This window comes from Podarcis gaigeae (assembly GCF_964106915.1).
Source record: "Podarcis gaigeae genome assembly, chromosome: 2".
Classification (NCBI taxonomy): domain Eukaryota; kingdom Metazoa; phylum Chordata; class Lepidosauria; order Squamata; family Lacertidae; genus Podarcis; species Podarcis gaigeae.
Window position 1 is genome coordinate 91,543,155 of NC_139679.1, and position 24,483 is coordinate 91,567,637.

At 41.3% G+C, this 24,483-nt stretch overlaps 1 protein-coding gene and 1 long non-coding RNA gene across 3 annotated transcripts in view; one reads left to right on the plus strand and one right to left on the minus strand.

Moving 5' to 3' along the window:
* GRM7 (glutamate metabotropic receptor 7) overlaps positions 1 to 24,483 on the minus strand; it is a 425,704-nt gene that overhangs the window by 23,279 nt on the left and 377,942 nt on the right. The window contains exons 9-10 of one of the 2 annotated variants that reach the window (XM_083723484.1): positions 17,152 to 17,398; positions 10,508 to 10,600 (exon numbers count right to left, since the gene is read on the minus strand). In XM_083723484.1, coding sequence (XP_083579610.1) covers positions 10,530 to 10,600; positions 17,152 to 17,398 — 318 coding nt within the window. In that variant the 3' untranslated portion in view covers positions 10,508 to 10,529. The remainder of the gene's footprint in view (positions 1 to 10,507; positions 10,601 to 17,151; positions 17,399 to 24,483) is intronic. The other variant, XM_083723485.1, reaches the window with a different exon arrangement.
* LOC310838150 overlaps positions 1 to 24,483 on the plus strand; it is a 719,862-nt gene that overhangs the window by 6,323 nt on the left and 689,056 nt on the right. The window lies entirely within an intron of this gene.

Below are 24,483 nucleotides of genomic sequence, written 5' to 3' on the forward strand. Positions count from 1 at the left end.
CTCACATTTAAACAATGCCATTAACCATGTTTTTCTTTTTGCAAGACTGTGTTGGCTTCTCCACAGTTTAAGCCAGGCATGGAAATAATTTCCATCGAACTCACCTGCTGTCTTTTCTCCCCAAATAGCAAGACTCATTGTTTTCTCGAACTGTCAGAATTTCAGAATCTATGCAGTTCAGAGTCTTCAGTTTGTTTTATTGATGAGATATTCATTCAAAATTTGTTGTTGTTTAGTCGTTTAGTCGCGTCTGGCTCTTTGTGACCCCATGGACCAGAGCACGCCAGGCACTCCTGTCTTCCACTGCCTCCCGCAGCTTAGTCAAACTCATTTTGGTAGCTTTGAGAACACTGTCCAACCATCTCGTCCTCTGTCGTCCCCTTCTCCTTGTGCCCTCCATCTTTCCCAACATCAGGGTCTTTTCCAGGGAGTCTTCTCTTCTCATGAGGTGGCCAAAGTATTGGAGCCTGAGCTTCAGGATCTGTTCTTCCAGTGAGCACTCAGGGCTGATTTCCTTTCCTTTTTCATCCAAAATAGCTCAGTATAATAATTTCCAGGTGCATGCTATACTATCAAAATGAGGGTGTTTCTCTGCCTCCCAAGAGTACACAAATAGCTCCCCCCCCCCGAATCAGTACACACCAGTATTGTATACAGTAGCACCCTAGAGACCAACTAAGTTTGTTATTGGTATGCGTTTTCGTGTGCATGCACACTTCTTCAGATACCACAAAAGCTCATAGCAATAACAAACTTGGTTGGTCTCTAAGGTGCTACTGGAAGGATTTTTTTTTATTTTGTTTCGACTACGGCAGACCAACACGGCTACCTACCTGTAACCAGTATTGTACAGACATTCATAGACCCAATTGTAGGTTAGAAGAACAGCCCCGTGTGAAGTCGTTTGCATGGGTGCTTCACATTATATTTGCGCAGAAGCAGCAGGATGTGTGTCAAGGAAAGAGGCATCTGATCTGCTTCTCACAGAGTAATGTGCAAATAAGCATGTAGTTACTCCTCATATTTTTTTTGTGCCTCTGAATATTGCGATGAAGCTCTCAACTCCCAAAAAGGATATGGTGCGTTGTAAAATGAGTATCTTGAAATTTAATTCTTAGAAAATCATATTTTGAGATAATATATGTTTAGAAATGTATATTTTGTGAAAAATGCATTCAAAACACGTTTAAAATGAATGCAGGTTTTTTAAAAAATAAAAATAAAACCACAGATGAATGCAGAAATGAGATGGACTTACAAATGAACACATATGAAAGTGTCACAGACCAGAAATAGACTGAACTGTCCGTTCTTATTTGAAATACATGATCCCTAATAATTTCAGTAAAGCTTTTGAATTAGCTTCTATCACATTATACCCTCAGTTCAAAATGCCTTTATGTACAACTGTAATATTATTGCTGGTGCAAAAATTCAATAAATACAGTTTTTGTACTGCTAGCTCATTTTCTCTCTCTAGCTCATTTATCACTTTAACATATTTCAGCTGCTTAAAAACAAGAAGAAATGCAAATTGGCAGATGTTTTCATTCCACAATCTTTGGATGAGATTTCTTTTTAATGCCTTAGTTCATGCAACACTGGACACAGTAGCAGCCCAGCCGCTTACTTGCAATGATGAGTGATTTGAATTGTCTCAGAGCACACATGCTTATGTACCTAGATCAAACAAATATTTTATGGCATTTTTATGGCTCTCCTTTTAGTAGTGAAGAATATCTTATGGAACCTTTAAAAAAACCCTCTTGAGTGTTCTTGTGAACAGCCTACCACTGGGGTAGTCATCGGTGTGATGCTCTACAGATAGGGCCAGCCCAAGACATTTTGACACCTGAAGCAAATCACAAAATGGCAGCCGCTCCCTATCAGGGAAGAAGGGGTGAGTGAAGATCTACATCAGGAACAAGGGGGCAAAAACAATCTACATCGGGATCTGCCCTTGTGGATCCTGCTGCCTGAGGTGGTTGCCTCATCTTGCCTCATGTGTGGGCTGGCCCTATCTGAAAATGTTGTCCTCCAACATCCATCAATCAACCTACATGGCCAATGGTATGGGAAGCTGGGAGTTGATATTGTTGTTGTTAGCCTTTCACCCTGAGGTCCCATGGTGGGTCACGACAATTAAAACAGAATATTAAAAACTACTTATTTGTAGTACAGCAATGTCTGGGAGGCATTGCATGGCTCACCTGTAAACTAACATGCATGCTGGAGTCCCACAGCCTTGTAATCACAAAGCGCAATAAATTTTAGCATACTTGTTAGTTAGGATTGCCACCTTTTTCTCCTGCAAGAGCCTCTATCCCTTTAACATCAAAGCAGCTCAAAGCAGAAATGCAGCAGAACCAGCTTCTTCCCTACCGCATCTCTATGATGTGATCAACTGCATCTGTTGACGCTTTGTTTTTCAAGCAGCTCACAGAGCCTCCATCTGTCAGAGAGAAAACTAGCAGTGCTAGGGATGACCAAATGTGTCAATTCTGATTTCTCTCAGTTTCTCTCTCTTCCCCTCCCCTCAAATCCTAAGTTCAGTTTCCACATCAGTTTGTGGGGGGTTTTTAAGTACTTAGGAAAATTCATCAGCATTTTAGTGTGAAATTTTCCTGATATACAGTGGTACCTCGGGTTAAGTACTTAATTCGTTCCGGAGGTCTGTTCTTAACCTGAAACTGTTCTTAACCTGAAGCACCACTTTAGCTAATGGGGCCTCCTGCTGCCGCTGTGCCACCAGAGCACGATTTCTGTTCTTATCCTGAAGCAAAGTTCTTAACCTGAAGCACTATTTCTGGGTTAGCAGAGTCTGTAACCTGAAGCATATGTAACCTGAAGCGTATGTAACCCGAGGTACCACTGTACGTACGTACGTACGTACATACATTCCTGATATACACCCAGCCTGATGGAAAGCTCTGCCACAAGAGATCAGGGCCCTGCAGGATTTGACATCTTTCCACAGGGCCTGCAAGATGGAGTTTTTCCGCCAGGCCTTTGGTCAGGGCTCAGCCTGACTCCCCTTCTCTTTCTGTATAAGAACTAGTATGAAAGAGGCCTCCCAGCATTCTCACAGGCCCATATAAGATCAGCATAAACAATTGGGCCGATGAGCACTTACTGTTCCCAACCCTAACCCTGCGGAAAGCCATCTAATTAGACTTTAGTTTGATTTTGACCTGCTTTTAGGAGGTAATTTAATTATTGTTTGATTTTATACCAATGTTATATATCTGATGTTAGCCGCCCTGAGCCTGACTTTGGCCGGGGAGGGCGTGACATAAATAAAAGATGATGATAATGATGATGATGATGATGATGATGATGATGATCAAAACAAAAAATTCCTTCCAGTAGCACCTTAAAGACCAACTAAGTTAGTTCTAGGTATGAGCTTTCGTGTGCATGCACACTTCCTCAGACCTAGAACTAACTTGGTTGGTCTTTAAGGTGCTACTGGAAGGAATTTTTTGTTTTGACTATGGCAGACCAACACGGCTACCTATCTGTAACTGGATGATGATGATGATGATGATGATGACATGCAATTTTGCCCAATACACTGTATTTAATATGTTGTTTTGCTAACGTGCATTTTTGTGCACACTTTACCCCGGCATATGCATTTTTGTTGGGATGCGGGTGGCGCTGTGGGTTAAACCACAGAGTCTAGGACTTGCCGATCAGAAGGTCGGCGGTACGAATCCCTGCAACGGGGTGAGCTCCCGTTGGTCGGTCCCTGCTCCTGCCAACCTAGCAGTTCGAAAGCATGTCAAAGTGCAAGTAGATAAACAGGTACCACTCCAGTGGAAAGGTAAACAGTGTTTCCGTGCGCTGCTCTGGTTCGCCAGAAGCGGCTTAGTCATGCTGGCCACATGACCCGGAAGCTGTACGCCGGCTCCCTCAGCCAATCAAGCGAGATGAGCGCCGCAACCCCAGAGTTGGCCACGACTGGACCTAATGGTCAGGGGTCCCTTTACCTTTACCTATGCATTTTTGTTACACATTAGTGGTCTGGGGAACTGCATTGCAACTTTCGAAGGATGGCTGTGCTTCAGGTTCACATATTGTGGTGGGTTTGTCTTTAAATGCAGATGGAAACGAATTTCTCCTCATCTCAAAGCAACACTTATACAGCACTGCTGTGTTTGCAACTGAAGTATTAATAGTTTCTTCACATACACATAGGTCTTTCTACATTCCAAATAAAGACTGTGATTTTGGCTCCCCCTTCCACCCTTAAATCTTGTTTTATTGTTGTTGTTACTGTTGTTGTTGTTGTTATTGTTATTAAAATACTACCCTTTAGCCAAGGATCACAGGACTGTTTACAAGATAAAAACACAAAAATACATAACACAATAACAAACAAAAAACAATGCCCCCCCTCCCAGTTTAAACGACCAGAGATGGTTTAATTAGCCTAAGGTCTGGGAGAAGAGAAATGCTTTTGTCTGGCACCTAAATATATGTAACAGGTGCCAGGTGAGTCTTCTTGGGGAGAGCATTCCACAAATGGAGCCACTGCAGTAAAGGCCTGTGCTTGTGTTGCAACCCTCTGGACCTCTTGCAGAGGAGGCACATGAAGATGAGCATCAGATAATGATTGCAGGATTCAAGTTAGGTCATATTTTAAGATCAGTGTTTATTTCCATCCTCACCCCCCACCATTTGTAAGTGTTAGCATTTCCTAAATCTCACTCGTGTGCTTCAGGGAAGTCAGATTCAAATCTAAATGTTATCAACAGGTTTTGGCTGCTCAAGCTCACTCAGAGTATGCCCATTAACTTGAAAAGAAAAAAGCAGAATGGACTATTTACAAACGAGAAAGTGAATAGTGTAAGCCAATCACTCTGGCAACTCTAGTGTAGAGAAATCAGTAGTTTTGAGTGCAACTTTTATCCACTTGATCAAATGACCCAAACATTGCTACACTAGATTCAGGTAGGTAGCTGTGTTGGTCTGACACTGTCAAAATAAATAATAATAATAATAATAAATGTCCAGTAGCACCTTAGAGATCAACTAAGTATAAGCTTTTGTGTGCATGCACACAGTATGATCTTCATAGCATCCCCCAAATGTTATCGGCATAGTATCAACTAACAGTAACTATGGCAACTATTCATTTGTACCCTTATTCAAAAGCAAGTGAAAAATGGCACATTTTGACATGAGTTGCTCTCATGTATGACTACACTGCATCCAGGAGATAAATGAGTTTTCAGGGTAAAATTGAAAGGAGAATTTGATACAGATAATTGACTTATGGTCTTTGGGCTATTGTATTATTTTCATGCAGGCACTTTTAAAAAATAAAGACGTGGGCTGCACACAATTCACACAATTTATCTCACACACCTACACTTACTGTGTTTTCTGAGATGCCTTCCCCATCATAGTTCTCTCTTAGCTCAATCTGATAAGCCTTACCATTCTAACACATCTGGGATGTGTATGTTCAAATATCACCATCATCATCATCGTGTAGATTTAACACACTGGTCTTTCCCCCTAACAAACTAGGCTAGGAAAGGCACACCAGAAGAATATTTTAAAAATCATTGTTCAGTAGAAGAGCCATTTCAGCCAGCAATCGATGTTCATCCAGATGTTCCAGGGAAACTCACCAGTAGTGCAATTAGATAATTTAGTCCTTGAATTTAATGTTTTACTATATTTCTTCATTTATTTTAAAATGTCAGTGAGCTGGCCCTGCTGGGTTTGGGGAGCCTCCTGTTCATTCTGCCTGGCATATTTGCCCCAAAGTCCTGTCCTGATGACACCATTAAAACTGCCCAAGACCTCATGATGCAGACAAACATTTTCCTGTTTGAACATATCCCTCTGCGTATGGTCATTCTTTTCAAAATCTATACATTTGCTGGGGCACTGTTATTGGCTCTAAAATTTACTAAAAACACGGTGTTAATTATTTTAATTCCAGGCAATTTTCTAAGTAATTAGAAACTATTCAAAGAAAATCTGTATAGGTAAAGACACATAGGAAGCCTAAGGCCCACAAAAAAAAATTCCCCATCAGGCTATCTAGCATGAACACCTGTTTTGAGTTCCAAAGGGTAAAGAAAACGATATAATGAATAGAAATAAAGCAGAGACGCCCAGAGGGCTGAAATATCCACTGACAACTAAATTAATACAGCAGCTAATGTGGGCAGGATAACAGAGCTTGGCCTTTAGGAAACACCTTACAGATGGTAAGGGCTAATGCTGTAATCAATAATTATGTGAATTGCTAATGCAGGCAACGAACAGCTCTCTAACTGCCCAGATGGAGAGGCATTCTGCAGCAATGTATTAGGAAATGAAGCTACTGATCCTTAAAAACCTTGCTGGAACAAGCTCTGTTCATTCCAGTGCCGCAGAACACTTCGAGGATTATGTCGCCTAGGTCTAGCCTTACAAAGACATATGCTGCACCAGTTTAACTTTGTGCACTACTATCAGTCTTGTTGAAATCAATGGACTTGTTTTTAGTGCACCTAAACTCAGGTCTCCAGGCCGGGTATCAGATCAGTATGCAGACACTTAGGCTTCACTGAATCAATGGCTCGCAGGGCAAGCAATGCTGTTAAGGGTCCTCTCCAACAAACAGCTGAAAGAATTGTGGTTTAGGATCCAAGCTTGTTCCAAATCTGGTAACGTCCATTTCTCAATTCCAACAAAATAGAAAACAAGAGTTAGCTGGTGGCCTCCTGGCTTATCACGGCACATTGAGGAAGGAAAGGATGATGTAAGGATGGAGCATGTGGCCAAAAGCTTCACACACACACCTCGATTTATTAAGCCAGGGTATGATCATCTGAATGTGGCCATTGCCAAATGAGTCAACCATCTAATTGTATGTGAGATGGTGTGAAGTCAGGGCCGGATTTATGTATAAGCTAAACAAGGGGACCCCCAAAAAATTTAAAGGAAGAAAAACTGGATGTACATTTCCAAAATATAAGTTAAAAATAAAATAAAATAAAACCTACATACAGCAACAGTGTTTTGTGTTGTGTAGGCTCCTATTTGTTATGTGCAAATGGCTTTAGATACCTAATAGGTTCATAAATTACCATATAGCATATATTCAACACATAAAACAGTGACAATTTGTTGTTGACAAAGGACAGCTGGACATATAAAGGGACCCAATACCTTCAGTAGCTTAGGGCATGGGTAGGCAAACTAAGGCCCGGGGGCCGAATCTGGCCCAATCGTCTTCTAAATCCAGCCCACAGATGGTCCGGGAATCAGCGTATTTTTACATGAGTAGAATGTGTCCTTTTATTTAAAATGCATCTCTGGGTTATTTGTGGGGCATAGGAATTTGTTCATATTTTTTTTTTCAATATATAGTCCGGCCCCCCACAATGTCTGAGAGACAGTGGACCAGCCCCTGCTGAAAAGGTTTGCTGACCCCTGGCTTGGGGCCTCCTCAAACCTAAATCCAGCTCTGGGTGAAGTGACAGTCAAGCATGTGCTATTCTACATGTGATTACATTACTTTGCATGTGACTTCTAATGCACAGTGGCACACTCATTCCAAAGAGGACAGGGCACAGGGAAGACTTAGGTGAGGACTGAGTTGTAATACAAAGCCCCACCCTGTTTTACAACGGGTTCCCCTTGCTGGTGGCAGGGGTAAACTCTCAGTGCTGGCAAGCACAACATGGTTAATTGTGATGGAACCCTGGATTGAAGGTTGTACAACCACAACAAGCAACCGTCTTCTAAAAATTAAGCAGTCCAGAAAAGCAGCCAGTTAGGTGCAGTAAGGAGCTCTTCAAACACAATCCATGCATGCTTTCTCTGAAATAGGTCTTACTGTGTTCAGTGGGACTTAGTGTGGTTTTAGGATTGAAGCCTCCGAAGCTAAAACTTCTGTTATCCTCACACTGTAGTCAGACACAGTTAAAAGAACACCCACCACTGGTGCGGAGCTCAAAAGGGGGAAACAAAGCTTTGCTTCAGGCTAAAACGATTCTTGAAAAGCTGTGGTCTATTGCTCTCCCCTGCTGATACTTGTTAGATACTGCTTAGGTACTGGACCATTCTGCTGTTGCTTTGGAAACAACAACGGCCCAGGTGCTTGGCTCTCGGTTTTGACTTAGGGTTGTACCTCAGTTGAGTGAGCATCTCTTTAACTCAGTTCCCGTAAAACTGGACTTATAATATCCTACGTTACTTAAGGCACCAAACTCAGGTCTGATAAACACATGACATGTTTAAAGTGAGATAATGCAAAGGGGTGAGGAAGGTGGGCAAGATCCTGTCATTTTTCTTAAAATCAGAAATCTAATATCTAAAACAGATGATTGCTGGGTGGGTTCAGATAAGTGTATCATGCTGTATGCTAGCTGAAGAACTAGCTGACCTCTTGCTGGCAAATAACTCTGGAACACAGAAGAGCTACTAAGTGGTTAGGGTGTTGTTTTTTATAAAGCAAATATTGCTGCTGAAGAAATTCAAATGCCAAAAGACCACAGGTAAAGCCGAGCTGTGAATATCTGTCCTATTTTAAAAGTAGGGCAAATCGTGTATGAGGAGAGTGAAAAAGCTGCTGGCTTGAAACTCGGGAAACTGAACCTTTCCTGGTGCGACACTTCAGAGAGACCCATGCAGAACAGAAGGCTTTTTCATTCCAGTTTCTGCTCTGACAACGAAGGAGGTAAGTTCTCATCTCCAGCTTTTGTTCAAGCAATTTAAATAAACTATTTAGGGGAAATATTTTTTACATTTGTATATTGTCCACTCAGTCCTCTTGAGTGGTTTGCATACACAATAAAGTACAGAATGCATTAAAAATTAGTCGTAAGGCAAAACACCATGCAACATCCCCCCCCCCCCTTAAAAACAGCATTAAACAAACCAGCATGAAATCAGCTCAGGGAAATGACAGCAACTGAAATTCAAATGCCTAGTGGGGGAAAGGAGGTTTTCACCTGGTGCTTAAAAGACCATAGCATGGTTTTCATGTGAATGGGCTTCCCACTGGCGTCTGGTTAGCCTATGTGAGAACAGGATGGTGGATTATACAGGCTTTGATCTGATCCAGCAGATTCTCATAAAAGTTATGGAGAATTACCTCTCTTATAGAAATGAAATCAGTGTTCTACAGTCCAGTGCTTATACCCTATACACTAGAAGGTTCAGTGACTTTCTTGTACTAACTTATCAGGCATAGGATTGCAGTCTTAACCAGTCCAGCTTGTTGCTGTTAGGAACATCCCTTTCTTTCTTGCCTCATTGACTCTTAACTTGGCCATTTGGATGTCTGTGACGAGTCCACTGTAATATTATTGTGTTATGACAGAAGAATTTAAAGACATGCCTAACAACATTTTTCATTTAACTGTATTAAATTTACTGTTGCTCTCCCATTCTATTTCCCCCCCCCCCCAGAAGTTGAAATGAAAACTTGTTCGATTGGGTTGATTACAAAAATGACCCATACATTTTCCAAACGATGCTGCAGTAACTTCCTACAGCTGAAGTCACCGAAAATAATTTCCACCAGTCTTTGTAAAGATAAAATAATGAAATATCTTTTAGCTGTGTATGCAAAACCTTTATGTGCAGTGTGATCCTTTACATGCCCATTTGGAACTGAAGCCTCCTTAAGTTCACTGGGGTTTACTCCTTTATAGGATTGCAACATTTAGTGAATATACAGACAGCAAATATGATGTTTTTATTTCCAAACTCTGAGGATACTGCTAACGTATTTTCCTCACTGAACACTGAATGCTTCAGGAATCTAGCTACAATATTGAAAACCACAGAAGACTGAGCAACTTAATCCCACCCCACAGAACAGTCTTCACATGGCTTCCTCTCATGTTGAATGAATGCAGAGGAGGGAGCATGAGTTAACCTGCAGACCATGCCCCCTGTTATTGGTGACAAAGGACTCAGTGTGCATATAGCCGTATACACATATATACAGCGTATAACATTTAAATAACAAGGAACCCTGATTAGTCCAGGGTGCCTGAGCACAAGGTAGAACTGCACACATTTAATATCCTTTCTAACCAACATGGTCACTGGAAGGGACATGCTGTGTGGAGTGCCAGCAACAGAGTGGTAAGGCCCACGGTTGTGACCCTCCTTCCCTTCATCAAATACGTGTGGAGGGTGTCATGTGAAAACCCCTACAGCTTCTCATAATTCATAAGTCTCTGGAGAACCTCCTCACAGTGACAATATTTGGCATCAAACTGTAACCCTAGGGAAAGGCAACTTTTGGTTCCTGGGTCTGAGTTTCCACAATCCTGTTCTATGCTCTTGAGGTGGCTCACGTTGGCTGATTTTGCCTCCCCTTAAGATTATCATTTGCATATTATTTCTTTGTTGACTAGTTTTGATTAATCTGACATCTTTAGTTCCGTTATTACATTGAAACAAATATACATTCTTGACATTTAACTTGCTTTTAAAAAACTTTTTAAAGAATTAAGCAGTAAAAGTTAGATCTTTGTCTTACCTTCTAAGAAAGCAGGCAAGAGCTATACTGTAGGTGGAATAGTGTACCAAGTAACAGATTTTTGTACACTCTTTCTTACAGGTGGTATGCAGTCTACAGGAAAAGTAAATATATTGGTATATATAATGCACACATTTGAATAGATAAGGTAATTTTTTTGGGGGGTGACATCAAAAGGTTTCAGTCAAGCAGCGGAAAGGACTTCTGCTCTCACATCCGGACTTCCCCATTGTCTCTTCCTCTTTGTAGCCCCCTGCATGACTTCAAAAACTGTTATAGATGGTTATTGGTTGGGGTCCTCCATAGCTTATTGGGGAACACAGAGTTAGGAGGGGGGGGGAGAGAAAGGGGAAGTCCCTTTGCGTGAACAGATGCCCATTTGTGTGATGTTGAATATCAACCTTTAATTTATGAGCTAGGTTTAGTCACACTATAAAGTTTGGGGATATGGCAACACACAAATTACAGTCCTGTAAATTGACAACGAACAAATCAGTTCACAGAAGGCTTCAGGTACCTCTGAACATAAGAGAAGGTGCCTACACATCAAAGGAATACACTGGATTCATTCCAGAAAGGCCTGGAACTGTTTACACCAGCTAACATCCAGAATCTAGTTCCCTATGTTCAGCTATGCTATCGGTCTTCACTGTCTTCCATACTTCTCTCGTTGGGCTGGTCTTATGAAACTCCCACCATTCCCCACTATAAAAAGATGAATTAGGCAACAACATGCCAATGATGTTAGGAACTGATACAAATGAACGAACGAAAGAAACGGCACAGCAGAGCAGTGGTTGCATCGTGGGGCCTACTTCATTCTCTGAAGTAGAACATGGGATGTTTTCATTTCACATGTACATCATTCACAATCCACTGATGGGATTCCACAGACAGAGTAGATTCTTAACTGCCATGTTTCACGTCACAAACATCCTAAATGAAGTCTTACAGAAATTTTGCTCCAGAGAGAGAGAGAGAGAGAGAGAGAGAGAGAGGCAACAAAGCTTTTCAGTTTTGCCTGTCTGTGCTGCACTTTTGGTTAAAATTATATTCCATAGAAACTCAGAGGAGACAAGTATATGTGAGAGGGGGTAGAAGTCCTAAATGTTTCCAATCTACTCTTGAAGCACATTTAGGCACTGATTTTATTTTGAAGTCCAAGTCCTCCAGCTGAGAACTTGCTGGCTTGAAAAAAAAAAGAGTTGCAATACGTGGCGATTCACACACTTGTAGCCTCCCGATTCAATTACAGTACAGTGGATGCTCAGGTTGCAAATGTGATCTGTGCGGGAGGCACGTTTGCAATCCGCAGCATTTGCAATCCGCAGTGCTGCATCTGCGCACGTGCGGGTTGCAATTCGGCACTTCTGCGCATGTGCAAAGCGTGATTCAGCACTTTTGCGCATGCCCGAGTGCCGAAACCTGGAAGTAACCCATTCTGGTACTTCTGGGTTCCATGCGGTGCACAACCTGAAGCGTCTGTAACCCGAGGTATGACTGTACTTAAAGCTGTAATCATTGTAATATGTGGAATTGTACTTGAAGACAACGTGGAAGCTTCATTTAGTGATGAGTCCATTGCCAGAATTGGGGTTGCCTGTATTACAGCTATTCTGAAAGTATCACATGGTATGCTTTTAATAGAAGATGGAGAAGTGGGGAGCCACTGCTTACCTGACCTCAGGTTGCCTGCATCTCTGCTGTATATTGTGACTGAGTGACTACGGGGTGAAGCGGAGATGAGGTCGGTATGGTGGAGATGCTCTGAAGGTAGCACTGGCCTGGTTCTGCAGGTATGTTGGCACTGTACTGACCTTGCCAATGCTTCATAAGAACCAAAAAAGATATTGCTGGATTGAGCCAAAGGCCCATTTATTCCAGCATCCAGTGGCCATTCAGTTGCTGTTTACACTCTCCATCTCCACTCAATACACAGCAATGGCTTTTCCTTAAGTGAAGGCTCATGCTTTAGAGCCTTCTGAAGCATAACAAAATCAAAACATACAGATAGACACACATTTTCCAGGTATGTGGGTAGAAAAATTAAAGGAAATTAACAGGGTGTGTGTAAGGAATGTTTTTCTGTCTCAAAAGAAAGACCCCAAGGTGAGAACACAAAAATAGGCAGCTGGCCTTCCACTTAAACAAATGATGTTTGCCTTACACAACCATCCAAATTTCTTTGATTGTGAGCGTTGACATGCTACTTCCGAGCTCTGTCACAAAACACTTAAACTCAAACAGGAGAAATCAGGGATGGAATTGTGATTTCTTAGGGAGATTCCCTTGATGTTTGAAGGTTTATGTCAATGAATTTAATGTTATTTTCTGGCACAATTATGTAAGAACTCTACATAGTATGATTTTCTGACCCAAGGTGTGTGTGTGTGCTTTAAGATAATGCCTTGATGGGGTCACATACCTGGAGGAAAATTGTTTTGCTTCTCAAACATTCTGAAGAAAGTAGTATTTGGGAAGCAGTTTCTCTGAAAGAAAGTATTCTACTTTTTTTTAAGGGAACCCTCTCATTAAGGAAGAAGTGAGGTCTTATTTCTCATTGCTGATTTCATAAATATATTAATCTTTTAAAGAAGCTAAAGACAACAGGCACAGACATCGAAATTAAGATAAATATGGCGAGGAGTTTGCTTTTCTCCAAATTTGCCACTTTCTATCAAGAACAACATACACTTCACTTATTCAAATGATAACACTATGAGTTATTTTGTCAAATAACCGTGAAATTCAACCAGTGAAACACATGAGAGAAAATGAACAATTTAAGAGAAGAAGGAACACTGCCTCCAACAATTCTGCTCATTATAAACTGCTGGATTTATTTATTTCTAAACACAATCACATATGGAAAATACTTATAATGCAAACATGTAATAGCAAAGCAAAGCTGCTCAATGAGGAGAACATGCACATATCAGATGATAACAGTATTAGTGATTAGCGAGACTTTTAACGTTGTTAAAAGACAGGAAAAGCTTTGGATTCCACCCACTTCAGCCTCCTGCCATAGAAGGCTCTTTGATATAGTGAAGGTTTCTGCAAGAGGTAGGTGATTTTCACTAATTCCCCCTTTGCCCCTTCTGAAAATCTGCTCTAGAGGACTGGCAAGAGTCTTTGGAACAGAGTGGAAAGCGCTTTGAGGGCACGAGTGCAAGGGAAGGGGAAATATGTGAAAATCTCCTCCATCCCACTTCCATTTGTGAAAGCTTCTGTGGAAGCAAAGAGCCATATATGAATGGATTCATATTTGAATGCATCTCAACCAGCTGCCCACTGCATTTGTTAGCGAAGGGCTCAGTTCATGCCATTCACCAAGACTCACTGAGCATCACATGCAGGTAATGGTCCCCCACCATTCCACTTTGGTCAGTCCCATGGTGCACTGAATGGTCCCAATAACTTTCACTTACACTGTTTTTGGCCTTCAGTAAATCACTGCCAGAAGATCAATTAGGAAACATATTATTAGAAACCCCTTATCACCTTTTAACTACTGGTGTTTGAGGTTGTAGGGAGGAAAAAATGCTTGAAGATGGAGCAATATATAATGAGGTGATCTTGCATATAATTTGTTGCAACCTCATATACCCCATTATCAGTGCTTTACCTGAGGCACGTATGTCATTAAAACATGTTGCCCCTCTCACGTTTATGAAATGCACCAATTGTGAGGTCTGCTTGCACTAGAAATATGGTTTTTGGGTGTTAAACATTAAACTCCTAGCAACAAAATAACACGGTCAATTGCTAGCTTTTTATTATTGTTTTTGGTCACCAAACAATCTAGTGTTTTGAGGTACATGAATCTCCTGTGGGGATAGATAAAGACCATGGATATAAAGCCTCATCTTTTCATTAAATAAAGGAACACATTGTAAAATCCCACTAAACACCTCACAGCAACAACCTTTGTTAAACCAAAGATAGCTCTTAAAGAACATTTCATGCCAAAATTAAGTATACAAGTCATCAGGCTCTGTTTCAGAGTAATATACATTGAAATGATTTGGGATTATGCCGGAATAGTATTTTAGTGTGCTCCATCTCACAGATTGCAACTAGCTGGAGATATTGACTTAATTTCAGACCTCAATCAGCACGTTTTTGTTTTCGATATATGAGCCCTTTCTAGGCTTCCTCCACATGGATGGTGAATGTGTGAAGGAAGGGGAGCCTCTGACATCACAAGCACTGCTTGTGAATTTGGGGACATTGGTTGTGTGGACTACCTGTGCACAGATTCAGCTGGCACCTGGATTTATATAAGTGGTGGTCCTGAAGGCAAAGTGTTTCTTCTGCCTCCTCTAGAGGTTCGCTGTAACCACAGAGCAGGTCCAAAAAAGAGCAGCACTGAAATTACACGCACCTTTCGAGTTCTAAAGATAATTGCATTTGGCGCTGCAAATAAAGCAAAGTGGGATAAATGAGATCTCATCCCCTTTTGCAACTTTTGTGATTTCTGTAATTAAGATATGAAAGGGGGGGAAGAAGAAGGAACAATAACATAGATAGACCTGCTTGTGACAGACTGGTGATTACTGTGCATCTGCAAGAAAAAAATTGCATAGGTGTGTGAAACGAGATACTTCCAACATGTTTTATTGAGAGTTTAATTAATTTTAAGTGTCACTCTGAAACGATAGCTTATTGACTCACATACAGATCGGCTGTTGGCAATTTCATAGGGAATTACACCGTAGGATCCAAAGGGTGAGAAGATGAATCAAGAATGATAATCATGTTTTACTTGTGGGATCATAAGAAACAATATAGGCTTCCGGCATCATGAGATATCAGATCTCTCTGCACTAGTGCTGGTAAGTAGCAGCGACAACAACTTCTCCATTCATGCTTTTAATTTGATTTAGAATTTGTTTAAACTGGGCAAGGGACAATAAGTAGCTCCTGATAAAACTCTGAGACTACTATGAGTTTTTAAAAGCAAAATGTATATTTAGAGGCTCCCTCAGTTGCAACTCCCAATATCCTTTTTTACTTTGCTGCACCATCCGAAGGTAAATTTCTGGGGATGAGGGGGCAGAGAGGATGGGAAGCTCTATTGTGCAAACAGGGCTTCTGCAGACAGGACTCGTTAGCTGAATCCCACCCAGTTGGTTGTATCCATTGCTAGTCCTACTCAGAGAAGACCCACTGAAATTAATGGGCCTGAATTAATCAAATCCCTTAATTTCAGTGGCTGGCATTAGCACTGGATATAACCCAATGTCTCTGAAAGTCAAGGTGTAAACATAATAATTTTATATGTGATTGCCAATCATATTTAAGCCAAGCCCATAAGGCTGATTTTAATTGTTTTTGAATTAGCAGGAGAATGCCTTTAATCTCCTTAACTGGTAAGGAAGTTTGGACACTCCATATCACACAAAAGCCTTTCTGCAATGCACTGAAAGAAGTTGCCTGAAGTTGACTCTGTTATATGACACTTCAACTGCTGTTGACAAATGTGAAGTTTGAGTTCATAGACTCTTCTAAGGAAGACAACCATATCTACTAAAATGTTTTCTAATATAATTTGCATGTGTGTATAACATTCAAGTTAACACGAGCCCTCAGGTTATTATTAGGGCTGTCAATCAAAATGGTTAATCAATCATCTGCTTTTTAATCCATCTATTTAAATAAATTTGCATATTTTCAAATAGTTTGTTTCTGAGGATATTAAAGGATGAATGTCATTTCTCTTGATGCAACCCCCCCCCCGATTGTGCCGCTCATTCCTAGAGTGTGCTACTCATTGAAAGAGCAAAATGTCACTGCTTCATTCAGAAATTTTGAATATACCATATTCCATATAACAGCACAGAACCAGAACAGTTTTTAAATGAACAAATACAAATGCTGTCAGTATTGAAGTAACACTGATTTTAACTAAGAACTGTCTATAGCTTGTGTTTCTTTCCCATAGTTGTTGTACTATGGAACACCAAATAACATCTACTTTAGAGGACAAATCAATCAAAATAAATCTTTTTTAATTTCTCTTTCCTCACATTTGGCACAGAGATTGTGTTGCCTGTGAATGCTTTAGTCTCAGGTTCTGAGAACCACATGTGATTTTAATAATAATAATAATAATAATAATAATAATAATAATAATAATAATAGTGATTTATGTCTGTATTCCTACTTTTCAGTACTGGATATAAGCATGGAGAAAATGCCTCCACAGAGATTAACAGATGTGTGAATTAGCCAAGTAAGTCAGACACAGAAAGGAGAGGGACCACCAGGCAGATGTCCTGCCTCTCCATTTAAGACCTTCAGTCATATAGGGCAGGTGTGAATGAGGGCACAGTATTGGGGTCAATTATGAAAGAAAACTGCTATACTTGGAAGCCTATTCCTAAAAGAGAAGGTGAGGCAAGGAGGAATAAATGCTTGTGGTTTTCAAGAGTAGCGCAGAGGGTCGCTCTCAGTGGGAAGAGCCAAAGAGCAATGGAGAAAGAATAAATGTCATAAAAAGAGCTTCCCACAGAGATGAGATACCTTTAGATATCTGTGTATAATCTTCAAAATAGGAGACCAGAACTTATGAAGGCACTTCTCAACATGACCCCTAGCATAGCACCAGCAGAGAAAGCAACAAGTTCGAGATTACTTACTGTTTGGGTCTACGTTTTCACAAAGTTCTGTTTTTGCTTCCCCATTTGGTCTGTCGCTAGTTTTGTGTGACAGTCGCGACGACATGGTTGCTGCTGTCACTACTGCCTTAAAGCTGCGCTTCCGCTTCTGGACGTTTAGTTCAGGGTGGAAGATGATGATGTACACTTTCGGCATATAAAGCATCCCCAGGGCCACTGAAGCACTTAAATTCATGGATATTGTAAGTGTGGTGGTTTGTATGTAGACCTAGGAGAAAGAACACACGAGGACACTGTTGAATAACGATTGAGAATTGGACAACAGCACCTTAAAAAGGAGGTGCCTCTGACATAACTTGAAACAGGGTGGACTACAATATAGTTTGTTTTCCTTGCTCTGAATTTTGCAGTAGCAGTTCACCATAGAAAAAGTGCTGCTGCTCCACCATTCTGTTTCCACAGTAACTGTAGGAAGCCAATAATAAACTGTAGGAAGCCATCAGAGCTTACTCTTACCATTTGGGTTTTCCAGCAGCTGTTTTCCTACCTTTGATATTGGAAGCAATATATAGCCAGCAGAACTAGTAACCATTAGTGGCCTTTTCTCCCATGAATTTATCTAAATCTCTGTTAAAGCTATCCAAGATGGCATACATCACTCAGTCTTGTGCTAGTGAATTCCATGGTTTAACTATGCACTGAGTGAAGAAATACTTCCATTGTCTGCCCTCAATCTTCTTGTCATTCAGCTTCATCCCTACCCACATTTTCACACCAAATAATATAAACAGGACAGGGCTCTGTCAAGTTTTCAGATACTTTTGCAGTAAAACCAAATATTTCTAGGTTAGAAATCTCATACGATCTTATGTATAAACACAATGTAAATCTCACTATATCAAACAGAACTTAACTCTCAGGTAAGTCTACAAAATTGGTGTTTTTCATCATAAAATATTATCATGTACATAATTCCCTTCACTGAACTATTTCTGACAGAGCTTATTGTCTCCTGGAATGAAGATTAAAACATGGAGTTATATAAGTCATCACAGTCCAACAAGGGGACTGCATGCTGAGTCCTGGGTGCTGGAATATAACAGGCAAATTTCCCAGAACCAACTCAATATTTATGAGCTTCCTTGGCAAGCTTTTCGGAAAAATACATCTTGTTTGGGAGACTTCTCTCCCAGTTTGCAACATTGGCTCAGTCTTTTCGGTTTTGCTTCCAGTTTTGTTCTTGTCAAATCACACCTCTATTTTTCCAGGGAGTTTTCAACTACCTTAAAAAAATTAATCTATTAGTGTCCTGGACACTAACCATAGCTTAGCTGTGCAAAGTTCTTAAAACTGATTTTAACACTCAAGGGGAGGGGTTGGCAAACTATGGCCTGTGGGCCGAATACTGCCCGAGGGGGTTGTTAAACTGGCCACTGGCCCTTGCCGCCCACTTGGTCAGTTCCTGCATGGAGCTAAATCGGTGCACCGCGATGCAGCCACAGCTTCCTATTGGCTGCAGGAAGCTCCTGCAGCCAATAGGAAGCTGTAGACATCTCTTCCCCCACCATGGCTCTGAAAACCAGTGGGGAAAGAGTGGCGGGCGGGCGTGTGTGCATGTGCACGCGTGCGCTCTCTCTCGTGCGCTCCCGTGCGCGGGTGATCCAGCCCACTGGTGGAAAAGTTTGCTGCTCAAGGGGGAAGTATGCTAGCTAGTCCACAGAGCACAACTCAAGGAATCCCCTAGGCTTTGAAGTCCTGTAATCCCAGGTATTGTCTGACTGAGCTCCAACAAACAAAAACTTAGGCAGAGTTTCTTTGTCAAGTCTACACTACAGCCAACACCACTTAAGATCCTCACCACAACTCGTCCTGGTTCCACTTACATGGGTTGTGTGAATGTGTGTTTCAAGCACACTTTTCCATTTTTCTTACGAGGGATGTAGCTAGCTGCTCTTCCCCCCAACACAAAGATACCAACATTATCTTCTTATGCATTTTTACTAGGATGGACATCCCACTAGCATGGGGGATTCTTCCTCCAAGGATTTCAGGCAGTTACCCAAGTAGCATGTTAGGCTAAGTACAGGAGTGCTGGTATGATGAAGCAGCCGAGGGGCAGAGCTGGCCTTTAAACATCAGTTTTCATGTCACTTATTTGAATGATGAAAGGGGTAGAGCAGGGTAGTGGTGAGGTCAGGTCTTTGTAGGGCATCAGAGGAACCAATCCACTGCTTCTGCTGGTGCATCTGTGAATTCTCAAACTTGCCGCCATCCTGAACAAGCCCTGCACTATCCCAGGGAGTGGCAGTGATATTCCTGCATCCCCACTTCTACTGTCCCTGCCTGAGAGATAATGGCTGTTCCATGGCTTTATAGCTTAGTAGGGATTTGAAACTTGGTCCTCCTAAAGGTAAAGGGACCCCTGACTGTGAGGTCCAGTCATGGATGACTCTGGGGTTGCGGTGCTCATCTCGCTTTACTGGCCAAGGGAGCCGGCGTTTGTGCACAGACAGCTTCCGGGTCATGTGGCCAGCATGACAACACTGCTTCTGGCAAACCAGAGCAGCGCATGGAAACACTGTTTACCTTCTTGCCGGAGTGGTACCTATTTATCTACTTGCACTTTGATGTGCTTTCAAACTGCTAGGTTGGCAGGAGCAGGGACTGAGCAACAGGAGCTCACCCCGTCATGGGAATTCAACCGCTGACCTTCTGATTGGCAAGGCCTAGGCTCTGTGGTTTAGACCACAGCGCCACCCGCGTCCCTTGGTCCTCCTAGTTAAGGCCTAGTATTTAAAAAAATGTTGACCAAAAAAAGAGGAAAATTACCATTTTTCTCAGGTACTCTCTAGTGTCAGTCAAGAATAAAATCCCCTTATTTTCATGCTATTCAGCCTCAAAGGTTCCTCTCATTTCTAAAAAAGACTGATCGCTCTAGGTCTAGTAAACCAGTCAGGCACTAAAGCATGATTTTAGCTTCTTGGACAATTGCTCCCATCAAATAGGATAAATCTACTTATAGGCTGAGAGTTAAGTGCCTGAATGGGTGACCCACCTGTACATGTGTACAGTGGAAAGGATGAAGAATTGCTAATTCATGTTACAGAGCCTTTAAGAAGCCTCGCAAGCCTCAATCAATTTATTTAGTAGCTTAATCAACTAATGCTTTAATTGCAGATTAAATTTTGCCCCATAATTATTCAGAGGGTGCGCTGAGATTAAAGGGCAGCCTGCCATTCAGCTTGCAACAGTATGGGAGATTACTCTTCCCTGTGCCAAATTTCATGAAAAGGGTAACTTACAGAGGACCTTCCCTGAAATTGGTAGCCAAAGCTAGCAGACAATTTGTATTTTAGTTTGAGTCCATTGCAGCTCTCAGTGGGTATCAGATCTGGAACTCCACACTGACAAAGGACCTCAAAGGCTCCTTTATAGAAATGTCTTCCTTGCCTCTTCACCACTACTGTGCATCATTAAGTACGTTAAAACAATTCTGCTGGATGTCCTGTTTCGCAGTGACCAATGAGCTGCCCATGGAAAGCTCACAACTGAGAAAAGAGAGCAATAGCCCTCTCCTAGTGTTGCTCTGCAGTGTGTAGACATCATGACTTGTAGCAATTGCTAGGCTTATCCTCCATGTCTAATCCTCAACTGAAGAAGTTCCATCCCTACATTTTGTGGCAGCAAAATCCGTTTGTCAACAAGGCACTATGCAAAGAAGTCCTTCCTTTTGTCTTTCAAAACCTGCTTCTGTTGTGCATGAAATGTACACCTGGCTAGGGAAGAATGGCTAGAGATGGATGAGCCAGCCCATTTCTTCCTCTGTCTCTTGCAAAGAAGCATATAATTGTAGAGTTGATCATCTAGTCCAGCCCCCTGCAATGCAGGAATCTCAACTGAAGCATCCCTGGACAGATGGCCATCCAACCTCTGTTTAAAAACCTCAACTAAAGGTGAGTCTATCACCTTCCAAGGAGGTTTTCACACGTGTTTCCTCATAAATCCTTTTCATCCTACTTTCCACATTAATATGCATTCCTTAAAAAAAGATCCACATAAAATTTCTCACGAAATACATATTTAAATGTGCATTTTAAAACTTATATTCTCTCAAAATGCACATTTATAAACGTATTTTCTTGAAAAAAATACACTTCTTTAAAAAAAATGTTTGATACAGTTTTGGGCTGAGAGATTTTTCACAATATTCAGAAACGTGCAGCGTCTGGTGTATAGCTTTGTTCTGATCAACACATTTGTTCAGGAGCAGCAACAATGCAGAATTTTAATCTGGCTCCCCCCCCCAAAAAAAAAGTTACATCAACCTGAAATCAAGAACACATCAAACTTTGCTAAAGTACATTAGCAACAAGAACACCCTCAGGATATCATTTGAATGCAAAGGTACCTAGGTTTGATCATTTACTTTACATAAAATATTTCAGTTTGAATTTCCATGTGTGCCACAATCTCATGTTCTCCATGCAAATGACACAAAATTACCTTAAAATGCTGCAAATAGCCTTTAAAGTGCAGCGATATTAACTAGAAAACTTCGAACAGCACATATGGCACCAAATAGACAATTTTAATGGCTAAGGGGCTGTTGCATCCTCTAATCACTTATGGATCAGGTCCTTGTGGGGTTGTACTATGAAATGCCACAGTTTGGACATCATATTTTATTTAGCGACTACCACTCTTTCACCATAAAAGCCTATAAAGAGAAAGACAATTGGGCTGTAAATACGCTACTGCAGGGTCACACTTGACAATTGCCTCTAAGAACAAATTACTTTTTGTACTAACACTTTTAAAAGAAGCATCATTCAATAGACGATTTCATAGTTTTTCTGTATCAATTGAGATATTCTGTGTTTCTCTGCTAGCGAGAAGTGGGTAGCTGAAATGACTTGTGTTTTTATTATGGGGCTTTACTAGTGAGTCGAATCAAAAGGAATGGTTATTTTCATCATCATTATTTATTCACAAGGCCATTAAAAATAAACTCAAATTTCAATCATAAAAATATTCACAAGACAATACAATGTCTGGATCATCATAAAGCAACTGTTAGTAAATGGCCCTGTGATGGAGGAAAAGGTAACAGCTGTTTTTGTCCTACAATACATACTCTTTACACAACTAGTGGTTTGTCATGTATTGTTGAAGATTTCACCATCTACCTACATCTCTTACTTAATCAGGCACTGAGGAGAGGCATTGCATTCAACAGGACCGACTTCTGAACAGACTACACTGTTAGTTATCTGAGAAAGGTCTACTATTACATAGCAAAACAACCACTTAAGAAGGATATTGACAAGCTGGAACAAGGAAGGCAACCAAGATGATCAAGTGTCTGGATATCAAGCCTTATGAGGAACGCTTGAAGGAGCTGGGTATATTTAACTAGGAAAATAGGAAACTGAGAGGAGATACGATAGCCATCTTCCAATATCTCAAGGGATGTCACATGGAAGATGGAGCAATCTTGTTTTCTCCCAATTCGGAGGGTAGAACCTGAACCAATGGTGTCAAGTGACAAGAAAGGAGATTCTGACTAAACATCAGGAAGAACTTTCTGATGGTAAGAGCTGCTCAACAGTGGAATGTACTCCCTCGGAAGTGGGTGGACTCTCCTTCCTTGGAGGTTTTCAAGCAAAGATTGGCTGGCCACCTGCCATGGATACTTTAGCTGAGATACCTGCATTGCAGAGGGTTGGACAAGATGACCCTTAGGATCCCTTCCAACGTGCTATGATTTTATGAACTTGCTTGAAATCTCCACAATAATGCCCTTTCGTATCTTCACTCTGTTCATAGTTCTAGCTCCGGGTTTGCTTCTTTTGTACATAACCCTTAACTTAAACATGTGTTTTCTTTACACGCTCTACCTACAAACACTGATCTGCATAAGAATAGCCAGTTAGATCAGGCCAGTGGCCCATCTAGTCCAGCCTCCTGTTTTCACAGTGGCCAACCATCCATGGAGGCAGAGTATAGCCATCAAGGAGTGAATTCTTTAGTTTAACTATGTACTGTGTGAAGAAATGCTTTTTTCTTCTGCCCTGAATCTTCCAACATGCAGTTTCATTGGGTGTCCATGAGTTGCAGTGTTATGACAGAAAAACTATCCTCCTTCTCCACACCATGTATAATTTTATTCACTTCTATCATGTGCTCGCATTTCTTTTCACTCTAACTTAATTCCAGGACAAGACATTTCCCCCCATTTCTTTTACAATATTGCAGTGCATCACCATATGTACAATAGCCTGTGAGTACATAGGTCCGGGTGGCACTGTGGGTTAAACCTCAGAGCCTAGGACTTGCCAATCAGAAGGCTGGCGGTTCAATCCCCGCAACGGGGTGAGCTCCCATTGCTCGGTCCCTGCTCCTGCCAACCTAGTAGTTCGAAAGCACATCAAAGTCCAAGTAGATAAATAGGTACCGCTCCAGTGGGAAGGTAAACGGTGTTTCCGTGTGCTGCTCTGGTTCTCCAGAAGCGGTTTAGTCATGCTGGCCACATGACCCGGAAGCTGTACGCCAGCTCCCTCGGCCAATAAAGCGAGATGAGCGCCGCAACCCCCGAGTCGGCCACGACTGGACCTAATGGTCAGGGGTCCCTTTACCTTTACTTACATAGGTCCAGTCTGAATACACACATCTCAGGCTCATTCACTCAATATATTAGACAGAGAGAAGCAGACAGAAAAGAGGGCAAGAACTCTGCTTGCTTTTGTTGTTTCTGTCATTGTTTCTGTATTTGTGAATAGGAAGACATAATGCTTAAATTAATTGGTACTACAAGTTTATTATCAGGGAATAACAAGGGATAGTGAATGTGGTAGGAAGATTTTTTAAAAACAAACAACCAAACCAGTCATTGCTTTCAGTGACATCTTGGTGCTTGTTTCTGTTTTACAAGTTGTACATCCACTTAGCACAAGGCACATCCCAAGGGAAAGACCTATCACTGTCTACATGAAATAGCATAAGGTTGTTTTTTTTAAAAAAAAAAACCAACAACAACATGCAGTTTCTGTTGCACTTGGTTTTGCAGTACCAGATGGAGGCTACAGGCTCACCTCCATGTCTAGACAACCCTGTCATGTTCATTCCATATGTTTTAGAACTGTTTAGAACTTGTTTTCATCTCGATACCTGAGGCAGCAGAAAAAAGAGATTGGAAAGAAAATATTCACTTGTGTGACATGTACCGGGGGGAGGGGGGAGGGAATCTTTCATCCAGATTTTTCTAATTCCAATCTGTCATAATTCTGAATTTATGTTTTGTCCTCCAGCTGTCCATTTCATAAAACTTTGCCCTTTGTTTTCTCACATGAATGG